The sequence below is a fragment of the Neopelma chrysocephalum genome, unplaced genomic scaffold (assembly GCF_003984885.1).
Source record: "Neopelma chrysocephalum unplaced genomic scaffold, ASM398488v2 Primary Assembly neopelma1_80b, whole genome shotgun sequence".
Classification (NCBI taxonomy): domain Eukaryota; kingdom Metazoa; phylum Chordata; class Aves; order Passeriformes; family Pipridae; genus Neopelma; species Neopelma chrysocephalum.
Window position 1 is genome coordinate 2,408,733 of NW_020897742.1, and position 27,201 is coordinate 2,435,933.

The following is a 27,201-nucleotide window of genomic DNA, read 5'->3' on the forward strand; positions in this document are numbered from 1 at the left end:
GGAGAAGAGAAGGCCCTGGGGAGACCTCATAGCAGCCCTTCAGTACCTTAAAGGAGGCTTATTAAAAGGAGGGAGAGGGACTTTTTGTATGGGCAGATAGTGACAGGACAAGGGGCAATGATTTTAAACTGAAAAAGGATAGGTTTAGATTAGATGTTAGGAAGAAATTCTTTACTGTGAAGGTGATGAGGCACTGGAACAGGTTGCCCAGAGAAGTTGTGGATGCTCCATCCCTGGCAGTGTTTAAGGCCAGGATGGATGGGGCTTTGAGCAACCTGATCTAGTGAATGGCATCCCTTCCCATGGCAGGAAAGTTGGAACTAGATGATCTTTAAGGTTCCTTCCAACCCAACCCATTCTATGATTCTAACATTAAAAGATTAACGTTCCTAACTTGCATTCCAGAAACCAACCGTAGCACTACTCAGTTTTATAGGCTGTCATCTACTCTGTGCACACCTGAACCATGGCTGGAGACGGTGCTCAGTTCATCTGCCTGTTAGAAAAAAAAATGCCATCAAATGCCATCAACAGGGGTTTTCTGTAAAGTAATTCCTTTTCTGCAGCAAGTTGCCAGTGCAATCCTTGTGCTAGTTGTAGATAGTATTTTGACTGCACTTGCCTCATGACACTCGAAAGACCATCTGGCTAAACAGATGTGGTAATCTGATTTGTTTGGCCAATGAACTGAAAAAAACCACAATGGCTTGAATGGGAGTTCCCAGGAGTGCCCAGTCCAGCATCTTCTCTGTGCTTCCAGATACTATGTTTGTCATTTCAGGAACAGCTCGGTAATGGATTATTTATTTGTGGAAGTTACCAAGAGAGAATGAATTTCCATACAAAAGATAAAAAGAGGTGAATGTATTTTCATCACAAAAAAAAATAGTTATAAGGTCATCTGTCATTCTTTTGCAGAGTGTATCATATGTTATAAAACAAGAAACTGGTACAATGCAAGTCAAGCCTTGGTCCCACAGAAGGTGTCAAATCTCCCATGGATTTGAACAGGACCATTGGCTATTCAATCTGTTAATTTACAACCTTATTTAAAGGCTGCAGTACAGGTCTTCTCAGAACCATGTGTTTTATTACAGATATATAACCTCAAATATTGAATGGACTGTCTAGATAATGTCCTCCTGCCAACATTCCCTTCGTCATCTGTCTTTATTTTTAAAATCCTTAGTTTTATAAAGGTCTACAGCAAATTTACACTTACCCAGCCTCAATTTCTTCTCTTCTTACTTTATTTTCATTCCTCAAATCTGTATTGTTTGACAACACAATGCATATAACTGGCATTACTGCCAAAAAATATTAAAAAATAAAAAAATTACAAAGCCTCCCACCCCCTTACCTCTGGCATAGTAAATTAGAAATTTATACATTTAAAAATTAAAAGGAAGGTACTTCAAAATCTTTCTGGAGACATTTCATTTTAGTTCAAGTATAAGAGCCTGGATAGTTCCATTTCTTGAAGTGTTTCTCAGCTCCATTCACAATAAACAAACACTTAACTATGCCTATTCTTTTTGCTTTGCTATGCAGCATCTTTCCAGAGTTTGTATACTTGTATTTTAAAAAAGCTTTCAGCTGTAAGGTTTTCCTTTGCATAAAGGACCAGGCTGGCTTTCTGATGTTGGGCTGCCCTTGTCTTGAAGTAAAGAAGGACACAAAATAAAATCACCAAGCCACCACCACAGGCTGAACGAGCACAACTAACAGAAAGCTTCTCACTATGCTGAAGTCACAAGGCAGAGTTTGCAGAAACTCAAAAGCTGCAGAAGAAAAGGACAAAGGTGTACAGATATCACATCAGGCTTCACCACTGATCCAGCCAGTGCCTTAGTGAAGAAGGAGATGAGCTAGATGAGAAGAAAAGCACATTATGGTTAAGAAAAAGATGGGGATGTAGCTCAAGATCCCACATGTCTGACAGCCAGAACTGTGCAGGAGTTTGAAGATGCCAAGGTTGCATCTTCTGGCACAAGGAAGGCACAGGAAAAAGGAGGGCACTTTGCTCCATGGGGAAGAAAACTTATTTTTTCATTATATTGCATTCTGTGAATTTACCCAGTGATACCAAGAATTAAGGGCTTAGTACAGTAAATTAGCTTTAACATTTAAAAAAGTGTATTTTTAGTGCATCATGAATTATATTAAAGAAATATTCTCACTTTGGTCAAACTCTTATCCGCCACCGTAATGTTTCCACTTCACTGTATACGTGACATGCACTGTTACCACTCCTTTTTGTTACATAGTAAAAGATCTACACAGTAATTAGGGACTGCATTTCTCGTATAGAGTTTCTTTTCCCTTTGTTTTTATTTGGCTCCAAGACATCCTGTTTGCATAGCAACACAACTTTAGCTGTCCCCTGACCCAGCTATTGCACCAATGTGCTGGCAATAAAACCTGTGTGGGACTTCTTCAACCAGTGAGCTGGGTGAACTCACTCACACCACTCATATAAAGGACTTCCATGGAATATTTATATCCTGTCTACGTAAAAGGGAAGGAGAAAAGATAAAAAGTATTCTTGCCCACGGTTGTACTTTGCAGTGACATAGGCCATTTCCACAGAAATCAGTGGTCCTCTTAGGACTACATACTGGCTTTCATAGCATTGTATGTAGAACAATATTTCTATGAATCTGGAAATGTAAATATAGCCCAAAGTACTCTGGCAACATGTAAAATGCGCACGCACGAGCCCAGAATAGATGACAGCAAAGAAAATGATTGAGATGAACAATCATGTGGAAATAAAAACACTGGGTACATGTATAGAAAATGGAAACAAATAACTGAAAACTGCCTGAAGGCAAGTACTACTGGTGATAATCCAGGGATAATGTTTTCATAGGGATTAACTGTTCTGGAGCACTTTTCCCATGTGTAAAGCACAACATACTTTTTATTCAGATAGGTTGATTTGGCAGTCTCTTTATTTCTAGCAAAAACTATTTATTGTGCCTGTGAAGGAAAAATTCCACCCTTAGATAGCCAGAATACAAGTTTTTTTCTCTCACACTGACAATTGCCTGCTGGATACAGCTCAAGAGCCAATTTCCCACAGATAGTCCACTTCTATAGGATTATTAGAAGTTTGCATGCCAAATTAATAATTTTCAAAAGTCTTTAGTAAATTTGGTTACATGTTATTGTCATTTTTATACTGAATGTGTTAAATTTATCCTTTGGAAACAGATTTCATTTCTTTGGCAAAATGTCATTATTTTTCCAGAGAGGTAACAAAGAGGTACATCATTTTAAAAAGAAACTGCTGTATACAAAGATCAGCATTTACCTTTTGTTAGCAGTATTTTTTTACTCAGTTTTATTGCTCTGGACCTGCTGGTGATTTTCTGTATAAGCAACTAAATTTTCTGAGAATGAAAACAGGGTTTCCTTCCAGGTTGTTTCAGAGCATGTGTTCTTTTTCATGATTTTCCTGCTTCAAAAATAACCTGAGGTAGTAGTTACAAAATGCAAAAATATCATTATTCTCCCAACTCTTGGTCATACATTAGAATAACCCCAGCATTTGTGTCTCTGTGAGGGTAACATTAGGTCTATTAAACACCACATTCCTGGTATACAGAAAAACACTAGGGGAAAAGAATCTTAAAAATAAATGAGTGCATAGACTAATACACCATAAGGGCTAATCTGCGGCACTGAGTTAGCAATTCTAAGGCTTCCCTTGTCATATATTGTATTTAATTGTAGCAAGAACTAATTGATAGATAAATGTTTGCTTCTTCAAGCCAAGACTAATATAGCACCCTTACAATTAAATATGACTATTACTAACTCCCATTTTCAGAATCCTGTTTAACATACCAGCATTTCTTTCAACTCAGGAAAAAAAAAGACATCAGATATGCTTTAAAGAGCTGTTCTAGACTTTAACCACAGTTTTCTTGCTGGGCTTTTAAGAACTACAGTATAGTGGAACTTGGAAAATGTACCTCTTTCAGGCCAACTGTTATCTGAAGTATTACTTTCCTTTAAAAAAACACAAACTGCAAATGTCATGTATAGAAATTATATTTAAAAATAAATAAATAAATGTCTGAAATATTTTTAAATTAAATATTGGGAAGTTTGACTTTCTAAAGTAATAAATGGAGTGTTAAGACATCCCTTGTTCCATACACATGTGCAACAGGAGATGAAAACGATGTGTTCAATATCATTACACTAAAGGTGATGCTCAGCTGTACCTTTCTGTGACTTTACATATGAGATGGTATGACTGTATTCTTCCAAGAAAACTGTGGGATTTGGTCACCACTAAGCAACTATGAGCTCAGAAGGGTTGATTGCCACCAAAATCACTTGTCCTAATTAAGAAGCTTAATGTGTGCATATAATGTTTGTACTGAGATTACCAACCCACAGGTAATATAAGACTCAATGTGCTGAAAAAGCTTTGAATTGAAATGCAGAAATTGGACCTTGAGGAAGGTTTTACTCCTGAATGAAGTTAGGAGTGTTAATAGAGTACAGGGAATGGTACCTGACCTGCCAAAATGCAGGTGGGAGGGTAAGTGGGAAGCAGTGATTTCACAGAAGAAACAACTCCATCCTTCCCCACTGGGGCTAAGGTATGTGTATGTGTGGATAGGAAGACTCTGAAGGGAGAGAAGGACATCTGCATTTCACCAGGACCACACCCAAAGAGCATCACCTTCCAGAGACCAGTGTTTAGCAGCTCTCTGAAAAGCAGCCAGCTGGAGTTTATTTTGGTGAAAACAGATCCATGCTAGGAAGAAGTACATCTCCTAAAGTCACCTGCATCCCTGTGGTATCCCATGAGGCTTTCACAACATAATTTCTTGTTTTAGTTGATCCGTTCTTAGACAACTCCATCATTTCAGTTAAATATTTTAAGTCATAATTATCTGCACTGACACATATTATAAAATTAGGCACTGTAATTGCTACATTAACAATCACCAACACAATTAAGAGTTTTCCAGAACCAAAAAGGTATTTAGACACAGATATAGTCACCATGGACACAAGTAGCAGCAGTAGCTGGACCTGTGAACACAAAAGAGAATTCAAGAACTGTTCTTTTTCTATCAGTTCCTGTGTTTTTGGTATCAGCACTAGGGACAGGAATCACATAGCCAAAACTCATGTATCTTGGAATAGGGCTTTAACCATCTCCTAGCCTGATTTGGTTTGACAGCAAGGAGGAAACTAGTGAGTATATGCCAAAGAAAGCTGTGAAGAGTCATAAATATGCTTACAGGTGTGTATTTCCTAGTAAGGGATAACAGCAATCCTAGGGTACATGCTTTCAAATGAAGGGGACCTCTAGAGCTATCTAGAAATAACTTGGGAATTGAATATATTTCTGCAGAAAGCTGCTGACAAGGTCCATAAAAAGTCTTATGTCAATTAATGACAGGAATTTTTAATTCCTTTTTTCTTTAATAGCTTTGTTTATGTGGAAATAATCTCCAACTGACTTTGATATTCACTTTGAAGTAAACTACAGTGTTGATTTACACTTCTGTATATACTGCATTTTCTTTGGACTACAGTGGGATTTTACTTAGAGATGCATGCTCAGTTCTGGGCTCTCCATGCAACCAGACAGCCAAACTTCACAACTTCTTAAACTGGCGGATTTCACACCAAACTCTTCTGAGAATGTTTCATGTGTATGTCAGCAAAATGACAAAATCTCCTCCTGTCTGATTTTCCTTGTGTTGATTACTTTATCTTCCAAACCATATGTTTTTCTCATTTTGATTTGTTTCTGATTAAAATTAAGATAGCTACCTAATTCTCATGCAAGGTAGCAGTAAATCATTTCAATTCATCAATCATTAGGTTTGTCGGCGCAAATAGTCTATTCCTATGAGCCTTAATTAAACATGAAAAGATGGAAATTTACTCTCATTGAAGAAAAAGAAAGCTGATATCCCAAGGTACTGGTAACATTCAGACTACGATTAATAGAAACCTGACTGGAATGTCAACTAATGTCTACATGATAATAAAAACTGTGTTTAACTTGATAACCAAATGAGCTCCCAAATGCCTCTCCATACTACAGTACCCTGAAAAAGCAGCTGATGTTTCAATACCTGCATAGCTGTAGCTTCCCACAGCAGCATATTCATTGCAGCGATAATGGTGATTTGCCATCTCAATGCACCACGAGCAGATGGAGCAGGTTGAGATGCAGTGCCTGGCTGCAAGTCCAGACTAATGCAGCCTCTTTAATTTTTGGGACATTCACACCCAGCTACAGTGACTTACAGCTGTCCATCTGGGAAGCTCTGGAAGTAAAGTCAGTAAATTAATTTTCTGCAGGACCGATGAGTTTCCTGGGAGGAGGAGGGAGGATAAGCTGAGGTGTGGAGTCAGAGAGGACACATGAGGGTGAAGGGACTCAGTTCAGAGCACCAAGTTCCTGAATATGTCTGAAAGAAGTACAGTCAGTATTACCCCTCTCTCTCTCCACTGCACATCCTCAAGGATTTTCACTGGTTTTGTGAACACCCTTCCTTGTAATGAGAAGGAAAGCACTGAGATGGTATGAAGGGAGCTAAGAAACAGAAGTTTCAGGACAAAAAAAGTCCAAAACACTTGACTTGTACAACAGAGTGTGTAAAGGTTATGAACCACTGATCAGTTTTGATAGCTGCTGTGAGGACTACTTAACAACGGTAAAATAAGCATTGTTACAGCAAACAGTAAATCTGAACATTGTAACAGCTAAGGGACTTGGTGCTGACAGTTCATTGGGTTCTTTTTCTTTGAAATCTTTCATACTTTGTGTCAGCAATGGCTCTCTCCATCCAAGCTGCAGCACTCCTTCTTTATTATCCTTCCTATAACCTTATTAATGAATTCAGTGTTTTGCTACAGAAATAATCACAGTATCCCAAATTCATTGTTTTGATTTCTCGGAGGAATCCAACACAGATCAAAGGTGAGCTGTAAAGGAACAAGGTCTCTTATAAAAATGCATGACAGTTTTGGGAACTGGTGAGCTTCCTTCAAAATAAAAGATGAAGTGAAAGTAATTTGCATGTTTTTGTTGGCAAATTTACCCAGCCTACATTCTTCTATCAGATTAGAGTGGAAACTAGGGCATGAATGTAAATGGCGATATTTTTAAGCATTCCAGGCTGGATCATCTTGTCCTGGTTGGACATACTCTCTTCAGTGCATTGGGCCTCAAGTTAGCTTAGAGTGCCTCCAAGAACCTCATATAACCACAGAATTACAGATCTATTCAATACTTAGTAATAATCAGAGGTTTGGACTAAACCTTTGCATTCCCACGCATTTGCTGACTCTAAGCCCTGGAGATGCCTTTGGACAGTTGGACTGCTTTATGGATTCACGTGACCATGATTCCCACCTCTCACAGACAGAGTGTCAGCATATGCTACTGATTTGTTTAAGCATTAGGGAGAGTCATTCCACTAGCCTGGATACTCCACAAGCTACTATTTGGAGCAATTAAGATTTAGTTGCTTAGATTTCATCTTTTAGAATTGTCTGACTTCCTTGCTTTCTAGATTTAGAATCTCCAGAGGAGATTGTCTGGAGGATATGAACCATTATATGCTCTGCAACAGATGTAAAGAAAAAATGTATTTTAGCCTTTACAATTAACCACTAGCCATAATACTGCAAATAGAAAAGGAATTGTCCTTTGCCTCTGAAACTCTTTTCTACTAACTTCAGGACACTTATTTTCACCCCTCACCCACACAGACTTAGTTTTTAAACAGCTGCTGCCTTTAAATGGCAGCTAGCAATCTGTATGTTCTTCACACCTGATGAAGAGCTCTCCAGACTCTAGATCCAGCTTGTAGGACTGGATAATAATGGTTAATGGAGCTTGTACCAGACTTCACAGCACTCAGGTCTCACAATGATAAACAATTTCAGAAACTCAGTACAGTCCTAAGCGCTTAAGTAAGGATCAGGAATGAAAACTCCCATTAGCTTCACTGAGATTAGGATTTCAATCTAAACTGACTCCATTCCACATTGTTAAAGGTTCTTAGCATCCAGTGTTGTCATTTAGCTGTATTTTCAGAACTGTTTGCTACCCAGCATGCTGATCCTCTACTGGAAATTACTGTTTTCAATTTACTTTGCAGCTTAAATGAGAATCTGTGTTTATTTACTGTATTTTGTTTTTCAATATGGCTGCTGATCTTTAAAGCTCTGTTTACTAAAGACAGATTTTAAAAGCTCTTCCACAGAATGATATTAAGTCCAGACGTTATTTTTCCTGGGATCAGCACAGAGACAGAAATGCAGCAGGAGGGCACGTTACCAGTATCCTCCCCTTTCCTGAATCACTCAAAGTCAGCCTCAAAGTTAACTCTGCCTCCGGGATTTCTTTGACTTTGGTTTTATATGTAAGAAGCATTCTGGCCCTTTGTTTTAAAATTCATACAGCACATGCTCAGCTTCTGTTTGAAACATATAATAAGCCTCTTATGTGGTTTTGTAGCAGACCTGCATTTTGGCACAGCACCTGCCTATTCATGTTTATAAGGAGAAGAAAACGAATAATGGCAAAAGCAGTTTTGCATGGAAAACATCCAGGCAACAAGCCCATGCCTTTTTTTTTTTTTAAGCCAAGTCCTGTATGAAAAGCAATTGCAATCTCTTTTGTTTTTAAAGTTATCAGAAACCAGTTTTAATTCAGCTTTGGAGCACCAAACACATTGCTCATCCTGAAAAGCACTTCCCCGTGATATTGCTGGACCGCAAGCACAGTGGCTTTTCAGCCTTTTGGATTCTACTATATTAATTTGCCTTTCATAGGAACTTCACTGTGCTTCTAGTGAAAGGTTTTTTACTCCTTAGGAGCATTTGTTTCTAATGATTTACTGTAATTGTCTCAAATGTGCAAATTTATACTAAGTGCTTAACGAATACGTTAAGAATCTTTACCTCATCAACTGTTTTACAATCCCCCACAAGTAAAACTTCCACTGATGCCAGTAATGTTACTGTCATTCCTTTCTAACCTCTATTTGCCTATCTACATATGCACTGCTTCTTTATAGAGCCACCTTGTAATGTCCCCAGATCAGAGCTATTCACTGCTTTATTTGTTTGTATAAAAAAATTCTAATGTAACAGTAATAGCTTTATTATTCTGCATCATTTTGAAAAATTTAATAACAAAGCAGTAATATTAACCAGTTTAAGTATTTGTTTAGAGTCATGTTTATAAACAAATACATATCATGTTTTCTATGGTGTTGCACTTAAATTTAGGTTGTACATCAAACAAATATTCTGTCATATGGTCCAGGAAGTCTGCTGGTGCGCCACATGCAATCTTCTGGAAGGCAGTAACACATGGGCTAAAATCATTGTGTGATAGATCAGTATTTCTTATAATTGGCATTATTTCAAAAACATGCTCTAGTTCTTCAGCAATACAGGATTGGTACAATATACTAAATATAATAGTTATATTAGGCATAATATACTTAACATTGGTATAAAGTACCATAAAAGTACTTCTATTATAGGGAGAATTTAAGTGGCCAAACCACACTCATAAAACCACCACAGCTCTACCAGTTAAAAGAGATGATCCCAGAAAAATCAGTTTCTGCCAGTACAACTGCATCTATCTTCAGGACATCTGTAAACACAGCTGTGCCATTCTGGAATCCTACTTTTTTGCAGCCACTAAAAGCCTGAAAAGCAGCCCTAACCTAAAATTTTGAGTAGCTCTGTGCCATCTTTAGAAAGATGCTAGCCTATCTTGAAAATCTGGATAGAGAAAAAGAGGTTGCAAATACACCCTCTTAAATTTCAATAGATTTTTGAGATTCTTTTGTCCTACACATATTAAAATGAAGGACTAGAAATCAATTCCCTTCAAGGCCAGAAATATGAGATAGAAGCCAAAAATATGACAAACCATTTGATTGTAATTAATCAAATAGCATTACTTTTTCTTAATTTTTTTTGATTTAAATGTTATCTATAAAACTCTAGAACATAGCTAAATATATAGGTGCCATGAATTCACAAAGTAAATTGCTTTCTTTAATGCTAGCATTACATCATGATCACTCCTAACCCTACCCTTGGAGTTATAGGACCACTGGTGTTTATTTCTGTTGTTAATGCAGAGGATATGCTTTTCATGTTCAGTGACCCAGTTCCAAGAAGTATCACAATATAGAAGCCTATTTTCCACTTAATAAACATACATAATTCCTGTGAACATTAGCAGTGATTATGCACACTTACACACTCTAGGGCATATTCATCTAAACCCAGTGAATTCAAAAGATCTGAAGAAAAATGTATTTGGCCCTCTAGACTGCAAGAAGCCCTAAAGAATGATAGGAACACTCCAGAATTTTTTATTAGTATATTTTATTTTAATGACAGTTTTGTATATTAATTCCTTAGCTCTCTGCTCACAATGTTAATGAAGTTTTATGTAAGATAAAAGAATTAAGGACTTTTTAGAAGAGAAAAAAGGAAAATTAAGAAAGCCAGGCAGGATTAAGTTAGGGTATTCTCTTTGAACAGGGAAATTCTAGGTTTCAGCCTGTCTGATGCTATTTCCTGCAGAAAAAGAGGTTAATTGGGATATTGTCAGCATCCCAAAAGGTGATATCTCATCACAGGTAGATAAATGAGAGGGTGAGCAGTGCAGATTCAAACAGGGACAAGATAATTCACAAAATGGGTAAGGTTAGAAGGAACCGCAGTGGTTCAACCTCCCTGCTCTAGCAGAGTCATCCTAGAGCACATGGCACAGGATTGCATCCGGACAGCTCCTGAATATCTGCAGTGAGGGAGACTGCACCACCTCTCTGGGCAATCTGTTCCAGTGCTCGGTCACCCACAAAGCAAAGAAGTTCTTCCTCATATTCAGGTGGAACTCCCAGTGTATCAGTTTCTGTCCTATTGCTGGGCACCACAGGGAAGAGCCCGGCTCCATCCTCTTGACACCTCTCTTCAGATACTTATAGACATTGATGAGGTCCCCTCTCAGTTGCCTTTTCTCAAGGCTGAACAGGTCCAGATCCTTCAGCCTTCCCTCATAAGGGAGATGCTCCAGTCCCCTGATCATCTATGCTGCCCTCCAATGTACTTGCTCCAGGAACTCCTTGTCTCTCCTGTACTGAGTTGCCCAGAACTGGACACAACACTTCAGATGCAGCCTCAGCAAGGCTGAGTAAAGGGACAGGATCACCTCCCTCAACCTTCTGGCAGTGCTCTTCCTCTAATAGATTCAGTTTTCTACACCTTAAGGAGTACTTAAACCACTGTGATAAGGTAATTACATTATCTTCGTCACTTAAGAGAGAAAGCAAAAGGACTCCAGTCAGTTCTTTTTGCCTGGACTTCTAACGTTCTAGACAGTTCTCTGTGGGAGAGGTTTGAAAGGTGCAAGTCCCATATAAAAGCAGATACATATACCCTGGAGAAATGTAGAATTTAATACCAATTCCACATTTGTTTACAACATGCTGGCTTGAGTTTTAGCTTCTTCACAATGTTATCCACAGATTCCTCCACTCCCATGCACTGTGCAGACTGTCGGGACAGCTAACTCGGTGTTTCAGCATTTAGGTCTCTTTGTGACTCTGGGTTTGCAGTATATAACCAATTCTTCAATAAACTATTTCAAAAACTGCTGAAGCATTCATGTCATTCAGCATCATGCAGGGAAAGATGAGCCCTAACAGCTTGCCATAGATTTTGGATCCCAAGAAGAATCTATCTACCCAAAAATGAACCAATATTTTTAATGAATCTGTTATATTGCAGAAGATGCTAAATATGCAACAGTATAAAGTATGCTTATGCCTATTAGCTGCTTATTTAAGAGATGTTCTTGACTAAGTATTTTTATAGACACTTCCACTAAAGTGCTGCAAATAATTTTTCTTTAGAGTCCATTTGTGTAACTGCTATTTATTTTAAGCACTGGATGATTGGTATTCATAATGGAAACTTCAATAGCAAATGTTTCCAAGCCAAACTAGAGTGATTCCCCCTTTAGTCAATACAGTCTTCATCTACATCAGTCAACAGCACAGCACAATTGATGCAAATACGTAGACTTGGTAGAGTTGGTGTGGAGAACCTGACATTCACATCACACATGTTCTGGATGTTCTGCTTCAGATCAAGTCAAGCTTATTAGCAGGCATTAGATACAGTAACATATTAGGTGGGATCCCAGGACACCTCTAGTTACATTTCATTAACAAAAAAAAAAAAGGCAGCTCCTCTTCTCCAAGATTGTACACCCCACTCTGCAAATATGATGGAAGAGAAGTGGAGACATCAAGGAAATTCACCTCAAAATATTGCTCCTCATATGATATAAAATGTTTGGGCTCTTTAAGCTGAGGATTTTTTGTACTGCGTGTGAGTTAAAAAAAAAGAGTTATCCTTGCATCTTAATTATAGGACCAACACCTTTTTATCAACGCATGTGACAGTGCACCACACAACTCATGAACAAAGAAACAATGTCATCTTAAGTAAATATAAATCTGAAATGAAGGTAAGTCTTGTATTTCTTTTCAAAATATATTGATCTATGGAAATCTTCTTCAATAAAATACAGTTTAGACCAACAGATAAATGTCATCCCTCCCAACTACAAGCTTGTGCAGAAGAATTACAAATCAATACATGCTTCATGTATTTTCACCCTGAACGTGCTTTAAGGGGACTGAAGTGCTGTAACTGCAATCATAATGATTTGGGTTTCCTGCTGGTGGCTCCTCCTGGAAAGAGCAAATTTCACATCTGGGGTTTTGTCTGCAGCCAGCAGCTGGAGCAGGGAGAATGTCCTGCACAGGAGAAGTCGCCACCACGGCCAACACTCAGACTATTGGCTTCTCAGAGACATTATTTTACAAGCATTTCTGCAACAGAAAGAGAAGTACAGCTCTGGATTTACTACAGCTAATTGTATTTCTCCTCTGCAAAATTAGTATTTTGCCCTGTATAGACAATATATATACGATGGCAATAAACTGGACTAAATATATGACAGTGCCATTACACAGCAAAACTCAAAACCCACAACTACCAAAGCAAGGGAGACAATTGTATTTGATGTGCATATCTAAAGATATATGAGGCCATAAAACTCAAGGCTAGATATTGAAGTTTAGTAAGATTAGAAAGCTGTCTTCAAATTTCAAGAGCGAAATACTGCTTATGCTCTTCCTGTTATTTTTTGCACTACCATTTCTGTAAACATGATATTGAATTTACTCTCTGGTATGTCTTCATGAGTAAAGTATCTTGCGAAGTATCTATGAACACTTCAAATGCCCCTTTGAGGGGAGGTAGTCCTAACAGTTTTCAGCTGGTTTCAGAAGATATTTTTTATCACAGCACACAAAAACTATTAAAAAAAAAATTAATCCGTTTACTGTGATTTGCCAAAAAGAAAGTAATTATTGCTAAAGAGCTGGCATACTTTATTAGGAATTTCATGAAGACCGTTTGCTTTTCTCAGAAACATGTATGAGAAATGACTAGATGTCTGCTCTTGCTGGAAGTGCACTCCAAACTGTTTAAAATAGAAGTTACAAATTATCAGTCAATAACATGGATAATACCTGGGGCTGTAAAAATTCTTTCATCTGAAAATAACATTTATTACAAAGTCATTTGTTTCTTAAGAAAAGGATTGTGAGGCAACATCTTGAGCCATAAATATTAAAATATGAAGACAGAAGCTTATTTATGTAAGCTGGAGTTGGAAGTTTTTGCCAGACCATTCATTAGAAAGAAAAAGGGGCTAGGTATAATTTGCAGAATGATTGGGTTCAAGGCTGAAGAAATTTAGGAAAGAACTGTAGCATGCATTTGAGGGAAACGACAGTACCACTTGTCTGAAGAAACTGTCAGTGTGCTCAACACTAACTACTTACCTTTGAAAGGCTTTTTTTATTTTTATTCAGCCTCACGTTGTATTTATGAGCTGTTCTGATCTTACTGTTCATCACTGCCATCCAATATTTCTCCTAATTAACATTACTTTGAAGTCTCTGACCTTTAGGCAGACACTCAATTCTGAATTAAAATATAATTTTCTTTGTAACATGAATACACTTCTTATGCTACCCCCATACTCTTCTTGTTACAGAATAAATACATAATAAATGTAAGGAAAAGACTAAATTGAACTTGATAAAATAATGAAAAATAAGAAGAAAATAAACAGATCAGCCTGCTTTTCCTTTCCAATAAAATGAGAAGAAAGTGGCAGTAGGGAAAAAAATAAAGGCAATACTTAAAATTTTAGACAGAATTCCTTTGTGCACAGTGTGTAATTTATCGGCAGCTCATACTGCTATGAAACTTCACCAGTGTCATATAAGTATGTCCAGCAATCACGTGGTTTGTATTGAGCAGGACCACAACCATCTTTTGAGGGTGAAAGAGGCCCATGAATTGCAGAGCATAGAGAATATTTTTCTTGTGAATAAATCACAGCTCTTTTTCTAAACTTTTGATTCCGGTCACTGCAGTTACATGAATCTCTGGTGTGATGATGGTAGCATTTCCCATTTATCTCATCATCATTGCTTCTCCCAGCAAAGTTATTCCTTAGTCTAAATGAGCAGCGAGTCTTGACCACATGTTTGCTTTATGTTACTGCATAACTTTTTCTGCAGTCAAATAGCAGGAACTTAGTTAAAGTAAATTAAATAACTTACTTTTACGTAGAGCTGCTGAAACTCCTCAAGGTTCAGTCTACCACTTGGACAGTCCTTTAGAAATCCTTTGTACCACTGTTTTAGCTCGTGTTCATTGAACTCCGTGCTCTTCACCAGATCCTCCATCACCTCGGGGGCCAGCTTGCTGTTTTGTTTCCCCATTTTGCCTTGAAAATAAATGAATACAATTAGCCAAATGTGGCCATTAAACTGGAATTAGCCATAAAGATTGAACTGCACACTCGTACTCACTGCTGCTTTCAGTCAGACACAACTTCCCAGATCTGTTAGTGAACATGAACCTTAGTCATACTTGAATATTGGAGGCTGAAAATATTGAAAAAGGCAACATTCTTCTTTCATTTAGGAATCTCAAGGCCTAGAGACAGACTACTTATTTGCCTTAAAATTAGGCACCATACAGCTTTTCTTTACACTAAGATTGAAAAAGATTACTTATTTTTTTTCTTTGAATTTACCAAATAAAAAATCAGAGATTCAGGGATGTCCACAGAATTACTCTTTGTCTTGAAAATCTCTTCTGATATGACACCCACATTAGCAGCTATTCCTCACAGGTCCAATGCTGTGGACAGAGAGGCCTGTAACGTACAGCATGAGGTGTTCCACTGGGAGGAAGCAATGCAAGACTCCACACACTTGGTCTCAAAAAATGATGAAATTGAACTGGAAAAATAAATTTAATTCCTATATATTTGTACATATAAATGTATATATACACATATGTATACATAGATGCATATTTATATATTTAATGCACAGCTGATACGCACTAGACGGTTTACATTTCACACTGTTAACTCTGAAGATATTCAATGCATTAATCACATACATTTGGTATACACACTTATAAATATTAAACATAAAACAACCAGAAATACAAAATATGCATGTATGTATACATAAATACAGTTATTTCAGTATTACTCATGTTGGCCCTTTGAGATACTTCCAGGTTCTTTGACATTTCAAGAGACGTCCTTTGACAGAACTTTAGAGAAATCCTCTTCTTTAATTTTTCCCATTCTGCTACAGTTTGCTTCATGACAGATGTCTTTCAGTTATTTTTTAGTCAGATGACAGACAACACTTAACTTGTCCTGTACAGAACTGCAAAGTGATGAATTTCTTTCCTGAGCCTAGCTTTGCATTTCCATTTTTATCTCCAGTTTAGCATCTATGTCTAATGACTGCACCATGCTGAATGCCTTGATTTCTAGTCCATATGACTACCCATTCCTGATATTAATCGATTGCTTTTGGCATATTCCCCTGTTTTGAAGGGGAAATTTCTTTCTCCTCAGAAGGACATACTTTGTTCTATTCCAACATATCGATCTATTTATATGATTTCCTTTATGGGAACCTTCCTTGAGCAGGTGCAAAGTTAATCACTCCTCCTTCATCTTTCTGAACTACAAGAACTTGCTGCAAGGGCTCACTCAGCTGTTACCTAAGAGCAGCACACCCTTGCTCTAAACTTATTCTGAAGCTTTGCCAATCTCCCATTCACATGTTTTGGTAAACTTAGAACAAATATGTAAGGGTTTAACTTTCCAGTTAATTGCCACAGGAATAACTGTACACTCAGATATCCAGAAATCAGCAGTTTTGACCAAACTACTGGTTTGCAATTCATAGTATTTAGAACAATTGCCCCAGCCTTATCTCTGAAGTCCCCATCTTCTCATGTACGACACTGACCTAATTTGGCAAAATCTGAGTTTAAATCCCATGGAGACTACAGTATACCAGTTATTTCTCTAGCTCCAACTCAGATAGCTTTTACATGAAAAAATGACTGGTTTATTTGTTTTAGTCTTTATGGAGCCTGTTTATTTCCCTTTTTTTTTTTTTTAATTTAAGCTCTGTTATCTTTGCAGTCATAACATGCTTTGCCTAGGACCCAGAAGACCTCTAATGATTCTCAGCAGTTAGGGTAACTAGCTTAGGTAGATTCATAAGACACCTTTTGGCTCTCTTAATTTATCCAAGTGTTTTGTTACTTAACTCTTCACGTGGATTCTTATCCCCATTAATGTTTAACTCAACAACACCTATCAATGAAAAAAAGCATCTTCAATGAGCAAAAATCAGGTGGTTTTGACTGACAACTTTTCTGTAATAGCAACTTTTCAATCTTTGTTGTGTTAACTTTAAAGCCCTTGGAACTGGCACTACACAGGTGGAAGCAGACAGAATTGTGAATCTCAGCTCCATCTTTCAAAGTTATGTGTATTGTTTTCAATATTGTGAACATAAAACACTATAGAACATCTACAGAACATGGAGATTAAGTATGTAAGAATACATGAATAAACACACATATCCACACGTAACCTTTTCTATCATCAGATTCAGAGAAACAAGACACCAGCTTTCTGCTTCTGTGATACGGGTCCCTAATTTTGGTCAGCTGCTTGTCTGCAACAGGTAGTCCAGTAAGTCCCAAACACCTTCCATCCATCTCTGATGTACTTCACCATAGACTATCCTCTAGTAAAGGAAAACTACAGCTGACATTCTGATAAACACTCTCAGACACTATTTTTGCCACAGAATCAACCCAGTATTTGAGAAAGGTATAATTTGGGACTGCTGGGTTCTGTACTTTTATTTGCTGCTCCAGCACAGCATGGTGCATAATCTGCTGGGCTCTGTTTGAGACATGCTGACCAAGCTGGTCACAATGCCTTCCTAGAATTAAAAGCATTCATTCTTTCTCCATGTTTTAAAGCTATTTTCTTATGGAATTGAATTACAATCTGCAAGAAAGCTCAAGAGTCTCATATAATTATCAAATATAATCTCACACTTCTGGCTATGGGAGATCCACCTTGTTTGGGAATAAAAACTCAAATACGTAGATTATCTAGTTAATCATATCCTAACATCTTCTAGAGCTTCACTGAATCTCTTATTACAATTGCAAAAGTACAGTCAGCCATTAGCAATGAGTATGCTACCACCAACACATTTAGTTTTCTAAATGAAAACTATTTTTAATTAACTTATAATCATGGTTTTGCAAACATGCATTTTCTTTGTGAAAATCTACGAATACGCACTAGGAAAAGACAGGAGAGAACAGCTGCACAATCACTAAGTTTTCAAGAAGAGGAAAGATCACTGCAAGCATTTCTTTCTTTAGTAAATTTTACCATTTTAAACTATAAATTTGCTTCCAATTTCCATACTTCCAACCATCTAATGTGACAACTGAAACACTGCTATTCATCTTCTGTTGTGTTTTCTGGCAAAAATCATGAAAGGGAAAAGGAAAAAAAGCAACATGCTTTGATTTCAAGCCATTGTGGGGGAGAGATTCACAATAAACAAGGAACCAGGTATTTGGGTGCCACATGGCATCAATAAAGGTATCAATTCTGTTCCCAATGAGGTTACTCTGGCAGGAGAATGCTTATTAATACTAACAAGGACAACAAAATCCAAAGTAGAGATCAAGAAAAACACTAAAACTCTACTGTTGTGTAACAAGTAGCAACAGCAATGAAGGCTGAGTTTAAAAACACGTCCCTTTTCTGAAATGCGCAAAGAGGCCATCAGCTGCCCAGAGAAAATGGCTTTTGAGAAATACTTAGTAGACTAGTACTCCAGTACTTCATTAAGTAACACCTTAATTGCTGCTTTTACAGGTCTGTAGGGAGGTCAGATTTAAAAGATGGAAATTTATTAAACAGCCAATCCCCAACTTGAAGCAGTCCAGGCTGTGCCAGCAGCAGGCAAGTAAGTGCAATATGAGGATGTACCTGCCTGCTCTTTGCCCTGCTGGACCTCAAGAGGCCCATGCCAGCCAGCTTGGGAAGCAGGAAAGGGCTTCAGCAGCAGCTGGAACTTACTCTAAAATGGTTCAGCAGCATGGGTTAGCAAACATTTTATATGATTTGCTGGGGCCTTTAGAGGCAGTGGGCATTAAGTCACCATGGAGAAAGAGGAAAACAGTTCCTCCAGTTTGAAGACCTAGTATCGTTTGTTTAATAGCTTTCCTGCAATGTTATCATGTGTCCCACATGTGCTTGTGCCATTTTAAATGCTCTCCGCTCGATCATCATCCAAACCTCCTGGCCAAGCAAGGTTTTTTTCCCTGGAATATCTTACAGCAATTCCTGCACAGGTTTATCAGGTCTGCAGCTCCCACTTGGCTTGCCAGTACTAAGCTGCCAGTGTGAGCACAGTTTTACAAAACAAAATTTTACTAAAGACCTAAAGAAAAAAAACTTGAGTTCAATAGCAAAACGTGACTTACAGAACCTTGTTTGTTGTTTAATGACTTCAAAAGACCTCCCAAACTGTTGCTAACACAGCTTCATTCCCACCAACTTCTTTTCCCTCCTCTCGTTACCCTCCAGCCTCCTCAGTAAGTGCCCAGAGTTCAAAGGGACCAAGTGCAAACAAACAGAACTCTAGCTGTTCCTAAGAAAGAATAAACTGAGTGCTTCCAAAGATCTCACATTTGTGCTGAAAAAGGACCCAAATTCCACTGAGAAGACAGCACCAACTATGTCCAGCCCTGTGCCTGAAAACCAGTTCTATGTTGTTTTGCTTACTTCCCTTAAACACAGTTATATAAAACCATTTCCTTTTCATGTTGCTTCAGGAAAAGTGCTGCCAGGAGGTTGAGGGAGGTGATCCTTCCCCTCTGCTCTGCACTGGTGAGACATACCTCACCAATTCACCAGGTCACTGGATCCAGTGCTGGGCTCCCCCTACCAGACAGACATGGACTTACTGGAGCGAGTCCAGCAAACAGCCACAAAGGTGATAAGCATTGGTCATACAAAGGAAATCTGAGAGGACTAGGGATGTTCAGCCTGGAGAAGGAAAGGCTCAGAGGGTCTTATCAATGTGTGTCTAAATACCCAATGAGGGGAACAAATATGGCAGAGCCAGCCTCCTCTTAGGGATGCCCAGGGAGACAAGAGGCAGTGGGCAGAAACTCAGGTTCAGGAAATTCTGTCTTCATGTAAGAAAATGCTTCTTTACTGTGCAGGTGATCAAACACTGGAACAGGTTACCCAGAAAAGTTGTGGAGTCTTCATCCTTGAAGATACTCAAAATCCCACTGGACACAGTTCTGTGCAATCATCTCTAGCTGACCCTGCTCGAGCAGGGGCTTGGACTTGGGCATCTTTGGAGGCCTCCTCCAGTCTTGGTGATTCTGTCATTCTGTGACACAGTTATGGGGAAAAGGGGCAGTCATACCACCTGTTTTTGGCATATGCAGTAGCTGCCTAATTTCACTAAATTCCCCCATGGATAGCTGAGAGAAAAAGTGCTCATCCAAAGGATCATTTAGAGAAGAGGCGCTGGTGATTGAAGTCACCTCCCTCCCTCACTGATTCCAGGAGTGCCTTATATCCCTGGGCACAAGCACCTAACTGATTGGACCTACTAATCCCCGTGTACTTTGGCTGCTTTGACACCTGACCATGTTCACACTCTGGTTTCTCAGTAATTCTGCATGAGCTGAAGCGGTTGGTAGTCAACTAACACCTCTGCAGCCTCGTGAGTTCTGTGCATTTGATGAATTCCCTTGTATGGTGCATGTTTTTCTTGCTCTTCTCTGGCTTTGGGAAATGGCAACGAGTCGTGTGGACTATGCCAGAAGCAAATGACAACACTCACTTTGCCAGCTCAGCTGCGCTGGCAGGCACTCATTAGGTTGGAAGGAAAACTGTGGTTCACCCCCACCCCTCTGCCCACTCCCAGCCCACAAGCTCCCACAGGAACGTGCTGACTCCTGGGGACTACATGTGAAATCCAGGCATTGAGCAAGCAAGCGTGGTGGGTGTCTTTGCAATCTTTGACACAATACAAATCTATAAATGGCACATCAAACACTGTATAGACTCCAACATACATATATATACGGGTAACAAAACCCCAAACAATTAGTGCTGGGAAAATCATACAATTTACAGTAACAGAATCATTTTCACATGATTTTTAAGCAGGCTGTTTATCAAATTTCCAGCTGTGTGCTGGTAATAACTCTAACTCCTGACAATTCCCAGCATCATTCCTTTCTCTTCAGGCTACTTCAGACACTGCCTTTTCTAACATCCGCATGATGATAGAAGCAGGCTATCAAGCCACAAAGATGCCTCATTTCTTCAAATACACTTATTGTTTCACAGAAGAAGATGAAATTTGGAGCTGTAGTGTGTCTTTCACACACAAAACAAACAACGACCTCATAGCCAAAGCCCCATGGAAATAAGTACCCAAGGAAATGTATGTGTGGAAAAGAAGAGGAATTTTCCCATCCCCATGGAGAGAGACTTCATCAGGGGTTGTAGTGAAAGGACAAGGAGTAACGGTTTTATATTGAAAGAAGGTACATATAAGGAAGAAATTTTTTGCAATAACGGTGGTGAGGCACTGGAACAGGTTGCTCAGAGTGGTTGATGCTCCATCCCTAGAAGTGTTCAAGGCCAGGTTGGATGGGGCCCTGGGCAACCTGGTCTAGTGGAAGGTGTCCCTGCCCATGACAGGTGGTTGGAACTAGATGGTCTTTAAGGTCCCTTCCAACCCAGACTATTTTATGATTCTATTCTCCCTAGGCAATTTGTGAAGCACCTCTTCACATCAGTTGTCAACACAATTTCTAAGTCAGTTTGCATGAAGCAAGGATGATGCTGAGTCCTATACCTTGCATAGCAGAACTACACTAGAAAGCCCCTTCTTTTCCCAAAACATTCAAAAGATTAATATATTTTAGAGAAGGTTCTGGTACTGTTGCGTGATACCAGCTCTTAAGATGCTGACACCATGTAAGTACTACACTATGATTAAACCTTTTGAAAAAGGGGTCAGTTGTGTTAGAAGGAACTAGTGGTGGCAGCAGTTGTTTTTTTTCTGTCACTGTCTCTCCTGTAAGCCAGATCCTCTTCAGTGATCAGGAGCCTTTACTTCATGATGTCATGGCATCTGTGGCTCTCCCGCAGATGGGTTTGACCCCCATGAGTCAAAAACTCCCTCAGTTGGCTCAGTCCCATCTTCCTACTCCTTTCTCAGAACCCCTGGATCTAAACACACAGCAGCTCCATGCCTGCACTTTGCCTGCAAGAAAGAAGAGCTGCAACAACCTGTAGGAGTGGAAGATGAAAGAAATCCACCTCCAGGTATTTGCTGTCAGGACAGAAAAGCCAGGCAAGGAACACCACGCCAGACACTGGCAGAGGCACCAAGGGCAGAGTACCCGACACAGTGACAGCCAAATGGGGCTGGACAATGCCAGGCACTGAGGACCCACTCTAGCTGACCCTGCTGAGTAGGGCTGAGCACTGTATATCTTCAGAAGTCCCTGCCAACCTCCACAGTTCTGCGACTGAAGAGCTGCAGACATCCTTTCAGTAATAATTGTGGGATAAATCCATTATCAGGTATAGGTAGAGCTAACAGACTTTTATGTTGCTGTATTGCCCATCAGTTACCTCAGGACCATGTTGTTCTCCCTACTTAGAAGCAAAACCAAGCGTGAAGGAACAGCTTTCTCCTTCAGACAAAACTTGGAGCTCTATTTTGAATTTCTAACCAACTATGACTGAAAAATAAGAATTTACATGTGTGTGTGTATGAGGAAGAACCTCTTTACTGTGTGGGAGATCGAGCACTGGAACAGATTGCCCAGAGAGGTTGTGGAGTCTCCCTCACTGGAGATATTCAAGAATTGTGTGGATGCAATACCGCACAACAAGCTCTAGGATGACTCCACTCGAGCAGAGAGGTTGGACCAGATGACCCACTGGGGTCCCTTCCAACCTTATCCATCCTGTGATTCTGTGTTTGTGTAACACTATACTGCTATATACTGAAATATATAGCAGACATGATTTACAGCTGACAACATAAACCTCAAACTATGGGTGAAACAAGTAGGCTAGATCCTGATTTATATTACACTACAGCAAAAACTGGAATAAATGCAGTAATTTCAGATTACTTTACTGGCTTTACCAAATATCAGATTCAGGTCCGTAATCTCTTCGTGCGAAAGAAATGGGGGAAAATAGAGAGTAATTACATTAAGGAATGCAATTATCCCACCGAATTGAATAATAAATGGAGAAAAGAGGTTTAACCAAGAGAAGAGAGATATATTTTTAAATTTTATTTGAAATGAGATGGATATTCAATTAGATTCAAGCAATAAAGAAAACATTAGAAAGGGTAAAAGCTGTGCAGGAGGATGCTCTAACACAACAATGACTGGTATGTAGGGCTTTTTTTTCTGGGTGACTAGGAAGCTAAAATTGGATTTATCTCATTAAAAGTGTGGATTTGTTTTCTGTGGAGTCTGGAAAAGGGAGTTCTCTACATTTTCAATATGAAAATCAAGGGCAATACCAGATTCACCAGTAGTTCCACTGTTGATGCACTCCTGTGAGTCACAGTAGGGCTCTATTGAAAGCCCAGTGCTGAAGCTGGCAGCTTAGGTAAAAACTAACCTGGTCTGAAGAACATGGCAGGGTCTTATTTCTGCCCCCTTTCTCATTTGTATTGGGAAGTTGTTTACAAAAAGCTATAGCTAGCTTTTCTCCTTTGCAATTGGACATGGATGGCAGGACACAGTGTAAAGCTAAGAATTATTTGAGTTGTTCAACAAGACACAAGTGCTCAGAAGAGCGTCCAGGCTCTATGACTTAGCTTTGTACTTGGAAAGACAAAATCCCTCTTTTGCTTGTTCTTTCTCTCAGGTCCTTTCCGACCACAAGGAGGAGAGTGTCCCCATTTCTACAGAAAGTTTAGGCTCTGAATGATCAGTTGTCCTTAAGAAAATTTTTGCTTTCTCCTTACCTTTGTTATTTGGCTTTGATGCCTGCCATAACTCAAACTTGTTTGTGGGTTTATTTCCATGTCAACCTATTTTCCAATATTTCAGTAGAATTTAGTGATTTATATGTTCTACAGAATTTCATGATTAATTTCTGGAGAGAACAATATGCTTGTTAATGCTGAGACAAATATGTTAAGTTCATCTGTTGCCATAGTTTCATTTTGCTACTGGTCCAGTGTCTACTGAGGGTGGTGATCAGTGAGTAACAAGGAGGTGTGAATTGAGGAAGAAGACTCATTTTTCAGCAGTGGAATATGTATTTTCTTCACAGGTCTGTTGTCTTGAATTTTTTCCTCGTAAATAATAATCTTAAAATGCCTGCAGAACATTTACTGTACCTTTCCCTAATAATTCATATGCTGAATACCATTGCAATCACCTAATTATCCAGAATGCTCCAACATCAGAGCCTTGATTGCTGTGACAAGTTTGTTTTGTACCTTTTATGAAATATAAGAGTTTTTTATTGCTTTCTCTGAGGTTTTATTCTAGAATATGGTTTCCAATAAGCTTTTCCTCATGAGATGTGAAATCTGGAACCTCCTGGACATCACTACTTCAGAGTGGCCACTGGAACAAGTTACATGTCAGCACTGATAGTCACTTTCTGAGCCTTGCATTTCAAAAGAGTGGTTCATACAATTTTAGATATTTCAGAGATCTATCCACTATTCAGTACTCCACCTTTTCGGGGATAATTTCTGCAAACATCTCTTTTTTAGGAGAAGACTGACAGGGCATGTATGCACATTATAATTTCTCTGAGTAGGTTCCAGTCTTATTCTGGAACCACGGGACAACATTTGTGTAGATTGTAAACATCCATCTAATTTTGATATGTCAAACTGTATCAACATTTCCTCTGTCTGAGATACAGAATTTTTGTCAATTTGTAGAAACTAGTGTGAATTAAAATTCCGTTTTTCTTTGAGTGAAAGATTATTGAAGGTTCACGCTTGGGGATAAGGTTTTTTGAACTTTAGCCATTGCCTTGACCTCATTTACATATATGCACATTTTTTTCCTTAGTTTTCATTTGTTTGTAAATAGATATTAATTTATTTTGTCATAAGGTTATCAAAAAGTATTCCATGCTTGCTCTCCACTTGTATTACATTCTGATTTGCTATCAGTTTTCCATATTGTTAGTTTGAAATGTCACTGTACTCTGGTTTGATATGTGCACAGTCAAACTCCTTAAGCTGGTATTCTCACTAAGTACTTTCACTGTTCACCTTCCAGCCTCATTTTAATTTGAGTTTGAATCCATCAGATGCCTTTATAGGACTGCATCTCTGACTCATAAGTTGTTGGGCTTTGCTTAATAGTACAAGATTCACTCTTCATTTATATCCATATTCCTCATCACAACTCTTTCTGCAAAGGTGCATTAATTGAATCAAATGTTTGATGCTTAAAAAGTCAGTTGTCTTTGGTCCCTCTGCAGCCAATGGAGATGGCCAGAAATTTCAGTGATTCACCCCATACAGAGTGAGATGTCTGAAAGAGGCAGGATGAATATATGCATGAGTATTTTAAGACAGAATGAATCACCAAGTGTCTCTTTCTTTCTGCTGCTTGTAGAGGCAGCCTTGTAAACTTAGATCTGAAACTGGATTTCTAAATGCTTAAAGTGACACAAGAAAAATCCTACCTTGCTTATCGACAGTGGATAACCTAATGCTGTTCCTGATCTCACTAGGAAACACATACATTTCCAAAGTTGACTTTTATTCCTATACATCTCAATACTTATTCAGGTTTGGTTTTTTCCAGGCCTCCTCAAACCAAAATAGTTTCAAGTAGCTGAACTGCAGAGATCAAACTGTTCAGGATTGGTTTTCTATGTCCATGTCATTCCCTGCTTTTTCTTCACTATAATTCTCAAGTCCTCGCCTCAAAGAGTAAGATAAATAATTCTTCTTATTATTAAATACAACATTCTATTGTAACGAATTTCACTCTGATCATGTAAATGCTAAATTACATTCTCCAATCCACCTCTAACATCCAACTCTCTCTTTACCCAACGCAGTCCCTTTAGCAGCCCCGTCCAGCAATGCAAGACCCTGTCTCATTGCTCTGAATTCACAGGGAGAAGAAGGTATGGTGAGCACTGTATGGCCATCCTGCAGACTCTGCTGGAATTAACAGCAGCCAAGATCAGTGATTGGACTGTTTTCTCTCTGTTTCCAACTCACACAGCAGTGACAGGGTCTCTTTTTCATCTTGTTCATGCTCCTGTGTCCTGTAATGAGAGCTATATATCAGCATATGGGCTACAAATAGTGTTGTGATAACTGAAATAAATATAAGCTAACACATACAGATATACTTTAAACCTTTTGCTTCCATTCCATTTCTGCCTGAAAACGAGCACTCCAGACTGGAGTTAGCTCGCTTTTGAACACCCATCTATGACTGCTGCCATTGAGCTGATTTCTACAGATTGTTTTGACCTATGGGCTAAAAAACTACATTACTAAAACCCACATGGCAGATATTAACAGAAGCAGTTAGCAGGAGAGGAGATTACAGCTTTTTATTTTACTAAAAACCTTTCAAAATCAAAATAAAGTGTTTACATCATTGTGGCTAGTGATCCATTGGCGCAATGCTCACCCCAAATTCATTATAAACAAATCATCAGAACTATCCCTTGTGACTGCTTCAGATGGAGCATGATTAAACGCAGAGGAAAGACATTACTGAGAAGATGAATCATAATTCTGCAGAATGAAATCAATGGCTTTACACTTTTCAGTTGGACGTTGAGGGGTGATCAAAAACGTTACTCATACAAACAAGTGAGCAAATGAATCACATACACAGCTTGAACAGGAAAAATATACTTAAAATTCGACCAGCAATAACACCAACTATCAAGGAAACACAGAAGAAAACCTGAAAATGTTTTCCTAAGGTAGAATTTTCAAACTTTGAAATGCAAAGTTTTTCCATCACTTTTGATATTATGGTTTGGAATAAATGTAATAATTTTAGAGTGGTTGGATGGCTCATTTGAAGTAACATTTTAATACCTTCAATCTAGCTCTAAGCAGACAGGTTGGTAACCACCTCACAACAACAAGGATGAGATGACCTAACTGGTATGACTTGAACCACTCCAGTTACCTCAGCTGTCTGGACACATGTTGATGTCTCAGACACCTTAGGCCCTTACAGATGGCATTAGACACCTCTGCTTAAGCAGCTGAATCAGGTGAATGTGATCCTGCCCTCAAAATTTAGACAGCTAACTTAGAATCATAGAATTCTTTAGGTTAGAAAAGCCCTCTAAGATCATCAATTCCAACAGCTAACCCAGCAACACTGTGTTCAGCCCTAAACCATATCCTCAAGTGCCACACCCATGTGCCTTTTAAACACTTCCAGGGATGGTGATAGCACCACTTCCATAGGTAGCCTCTTTCAATGTCTGACCACCCTTTGAGTGAAGAAATTTTTCCTGATATCCAAACCTCCCCTAATGCAACCTGAGGCCATTTTCTCTCAACCTGTCACTTGTTTCCTGTGAGAAGACCAACACTCACCACACACTTGAACTAATAATAATAATAA

At 38.7% G+C, this 27,201-nt stretch overlaps 1 protein-coding gene across 5 annotated transcripts in view; it reads right to left on the minus strand.

Annotated features, from left to right (window-relative positions):
• The window catches only part of VSNL1 (visinin like 1), an 88,465-nt gene that overhangs the window by 34,322 nt on the left and 26,942 nt on the right, over positions 1 to 27,201 (minus strand). For all 5 annotated transcript variants that reach the window (XM_027690240.1, XM_027690236.1, XM_027690241.1 and 2 more), the window contains exon 2: positions 14,739 to 14,905. In XM_027690240.1, the coding sequence (XP_027546041.1) occupies positions 14,739 to 14,900 (162 nt within the window). In that variant the 5' untranslated portion in view covers positions 14,901 to 14,905. The remainder of the gene's footprint in view (positions 1 to 14,738; positions 14,906 to 27,201) is intronic.